General features: G+C 40.3%; 1 protein-coding gene across 1 annotated transcript in view; it reads left to right on the top strand.

Moving 5' to 3' along the window:
- The window catches only part of TLN2 (talin 2), a 181689-nt gene that overhangs the window by 156073 nt on the left and 22030 nt on the right, over nt 1-3586 (top strand). Inside the window, 1 exon segment of the mRNA XM_008636855.2 lies at nt 131-316. Within this exon segment, the coding sequence (XP_008635077.1) occupies nt 131-316 (186 nt within the window).

The following is a 3586-nucleotide window of genomic DNA, read 5'->3' as shown; positions in this document are numbered from 1 at the left end:
TATCCCAGTACTCCAAATATGTTTCTAATTTCCTGCTGTTTGGAGGCTGCTTCCGTTTGCTGTCTCTTTCTCATGGTTGTTCTGCTTTGAGTTGACTGGTATCAGACTTTCCTTCTGCTTTCACTTTTAGGTGTTTCAGTCCAGCGAGGTTCCAGAAAAGACATCATCACCTGAAGAATCAATCCGGATGACGAAAGGAATCACCATGGCAACTGCCAAAGCTGTTGCAGCTGGGAACTCATGCAGGCAGGAGGATGTGATTGCTACAGCAAATCTGAGCCGCAAAGCCGTAGCTGACATGCTAACAGCTTGTAAGGTAAAGATTCCCTTCCTTACCTAAGACTGATCTTCTTGTGTTTGTGTGCCTCTAAATCCATAGAACATAATATTTTTTGTTTAGTTTTCTGCTTTTCATATGAGAAAGTTAATGGGTAAGATAATTTTAAGGGACTCTCTCTCTCAGAAATGATTTTGTGTGCTATGCACACAAAAAAACCCCAGCACTAATATTCACTGTTTTCTTTTTGTGAAAAAGAGGAATTTTATTTGAGCTGAAATTTCCTGGTTTCCAGTCAGAAGACAAACAATCTGTGCAAGTAGTAAAATATACAAATATTCCTGTGGTCACAAATATAATTTCAGTATTCCTAGAACAGTGATAGGAATGGTGGAAGAAATCACTCTGGTCTATTTTTAGTGGTTCTTTTTCCCCGGACTAAACCTGTTGGTTTGCTCAATTTCTTCTCTGCTTTTCAAAAATGTGTGCAATTTTTATTGCAATTTTTTTATAATAGCAGTAACCCTATAAAAATAGTGTAGCCCTGTTTTCTACACTGTATGCTATATAAATGACTGTTAAGCCATTTGGCTTTGTTCTGATGATAAAACAATCTAGGCATAAATAATTAAGAAATGGGATTATAAACATCTCATTCCTTTTGATTTTCTGTAGTGACTGTAGCAGCAAACTGCCTTTGCCTGAAAATTGTAGTTACTTACTTTTGTCTTTCCATGTATGGAAGGTGACAGTGAAATAATAGTGCTCTCTGTGTGGTGTCTGATTTTCAGTATTTGGTCAAATCCTAACTGCCTACATCAGTCCCAGGTTAATTTTTAGCTTAATACTGCCCAAACAGAAGGAATATGTTTGCTTTTAAAATAATCCTCTTGCAAAAGTACAACTTCTAATATAATTTAGAAATACCTTTCTACAAAACCACTGAATGAAACTTCTTATATTGACTTAGTTTTGTGACACGTTTTTTAGTGTCTAATAGTTCTTGACCACTTTGCATGCTTCACATTTTGATTTGTGTTTCCAAACATGCAGCAAATTCTCAGAACAGAATCCTCTTTTTTCAGTAATGTTACAAAGATACTCCCATGCATGCACAGCCCAATAAATACTTTTGAACATCTATTTATGAACATTCCTTTTTTTATGTTTACATTTGTTCCCAGTTAATTTAATGGTTTCCAAGTGGTTCATGCATTGTAAGTGGCTAACAGGATGAAACTTCCTGCAAATGGAACAGTGGAGGTTTGGGATGCTGGAAAAGCCTTCATGATCTCCCAGGGAATTGCTTTCACAAAGAAAGGAGTCTACAGAAGGGAAAGGGCTGGGAATAATTTTACTTGCCTGTAATGATACAGTGCCGTGGCCTAAGATCTAGTTTTATCTTGTCTACTTTCTTAAGACCAAGAGCATTTATTGGAGAAACAGAAATAAAAGTCTCCAAGAATACTACTTCTATGCATTATCTAAAATGTATGAGAAAATAGCTCTATCATTTAACGAAGATTTTAAATACACAGTTTAACTAGACTTGATTTAGAAAATCTTGTTTCTACACATTTTGCTCAGAGTCTTAGAAATCTTATGCCATTAATTCTACCAATTGATTACTGTACATGGCATTTCTGTTATAAGCTGCATTCCTTGAATTTTAGGGATAGGAGCCAGCAGTCTTAGCCCCACTATGCTGTAAAAGCTGTGTGATGCAGTGGGACTTAGGGTTTGTGGTATTTGACGAATACTGGAGGGTTTTCCAGTGATACTAAGCTACTCTGTAGAATTAGTACTGATAAATGATCAGATTTTTATGTCCTTTGGGCCAAGACAAAAGTGCATGTATGTGATCTATGGTAGAATTTTACCAGACATAGCTCTGACTTCCCTTGTGTCAGAATTTGAATTTAAGTTCTATTTCATTGCCTGTTGCCTAAGGCAAGTAGTATAAGGAATTTGAATTAGCAATTATATAGATGCCTGTTCTTGGTCTGCTATAGATGAATTTACAGTACTCGTTACTAATTCTGTTTTTATAAGCAGATGCTAATTCTAAAGACAATAAGGTTGCTTATTGTGGCATGTACCGAGACAACTCTAAAGTCAGTGGAAATGCTGCAATTACATTTATTGAAGGTTAGAGCAGCCCCTAAGATAACAATTTCTTTTTTTATTACGTATTTGTATAAAATAATGCAGTAATTAACCTGTACATGGTATCACTATTTGTAGTGATTGCTGGTGGAAAGAAAACAGATATGAAAGGCCTGTCAAACCCATAGGAAGGGATGGAAGTGAGCAATCACCTAGATCGTTCCATAGGCAGTAGATTGAGGGAAGCAACTTCTCGCTGCAGCTGGTGGCACCGGAGGCAGCTCAGCAGGGCCCGGGCTGGAGCACAGGCCCTGGGAGGAGACAGGGCCGAGCTGTGGTTCAGCCGGGGAAGAGATGGCTCCAGGGGGTGCTCACAGCAGCCCTCTCAAACACACCTCCCTCCACAAGGCACCCAGCGCTGCTGACGGGATAGGAGTTGTACCAGGGGCGGGTAGTGCTGGCTGCATACTGCTGGGAAAGCATGTGGAGAGATGAGGAGGGCTGAGAGTGAAGGAAGCCTCAGCATGAGGAAACAAATGTGTGTTCTGGTTCTTCAGGCACGTTTCAGGCTGAGATGTTTGGGCAGACCTTCTGTCCAAGGCTGGAAGAAAAGATATTTCTGTTGCGAGTCCCCACTGGTGTTGTGTTTGGATGTTTCTGGGTTACAAAAATGATTTCCTAAAATAACTTCTGTCACCTCTTCAGGCTGCTGTGAAGTATACGGAATATATACTGAACCTTAAAAATACTCCCAAAATACTCTGATACCAGTCTTGGTTATGTATGCAAAACATAAAAGGAACTTTATATTTCCCTGCTACCAATGCTTGCTCTAATTCCCCGTATTACAGTAATATTTAAGTACAGAAGAGACATTTTGGGATGCTTTGCAATGTGTGCATAAGAAATACTGGGGAGCCCTTTGCCCTATTTGAATTTTTTTTTTAAACTGTTCTGGATTTTTTGGGTTTCGGCAGCTCGTTTGAAGTATGCTGAAGATGAGGAAAATCAGTCCTGTTCCTCCCATCTTCCTTCCCCTCAGACAGGGTGTTGGCGGGATGAGGAGGCGGAGGCGGCTCCTGCGGGCCGTTTCCGTACTCCGCTCATCCCGAGCTTCCCTGCAGAGGGAGCCCAGAGACCAGCGCCGGCCCTGGCTCGGGATGTTGCGGGTTGCAGGGAGGGCCCGAAAAAAGGGAGACGGGA

This window comes from Corvus brachyrhynchos, unplaced genomic scaffold, assembly GCF_000691975.1.
Source record: "Corvus brachyrhynchos isolate BGI_N302 unplaced genomic scaffold, ASM69197v1 scaffold200, whole genome shotgun sequence".
In the NCBI taxonomy this organism is placed as follows: Eukaryota; Metazoa; Chordata; class Aves; order Passeriformes; family Corvidae; genus Corvus; species Corvus brachyrhynchos.
The sequence above is the reverse complement of the archived record's forward strand: the minus strand, read 5'-3'. Positions and strand labels throughout refer to the sequence as shown.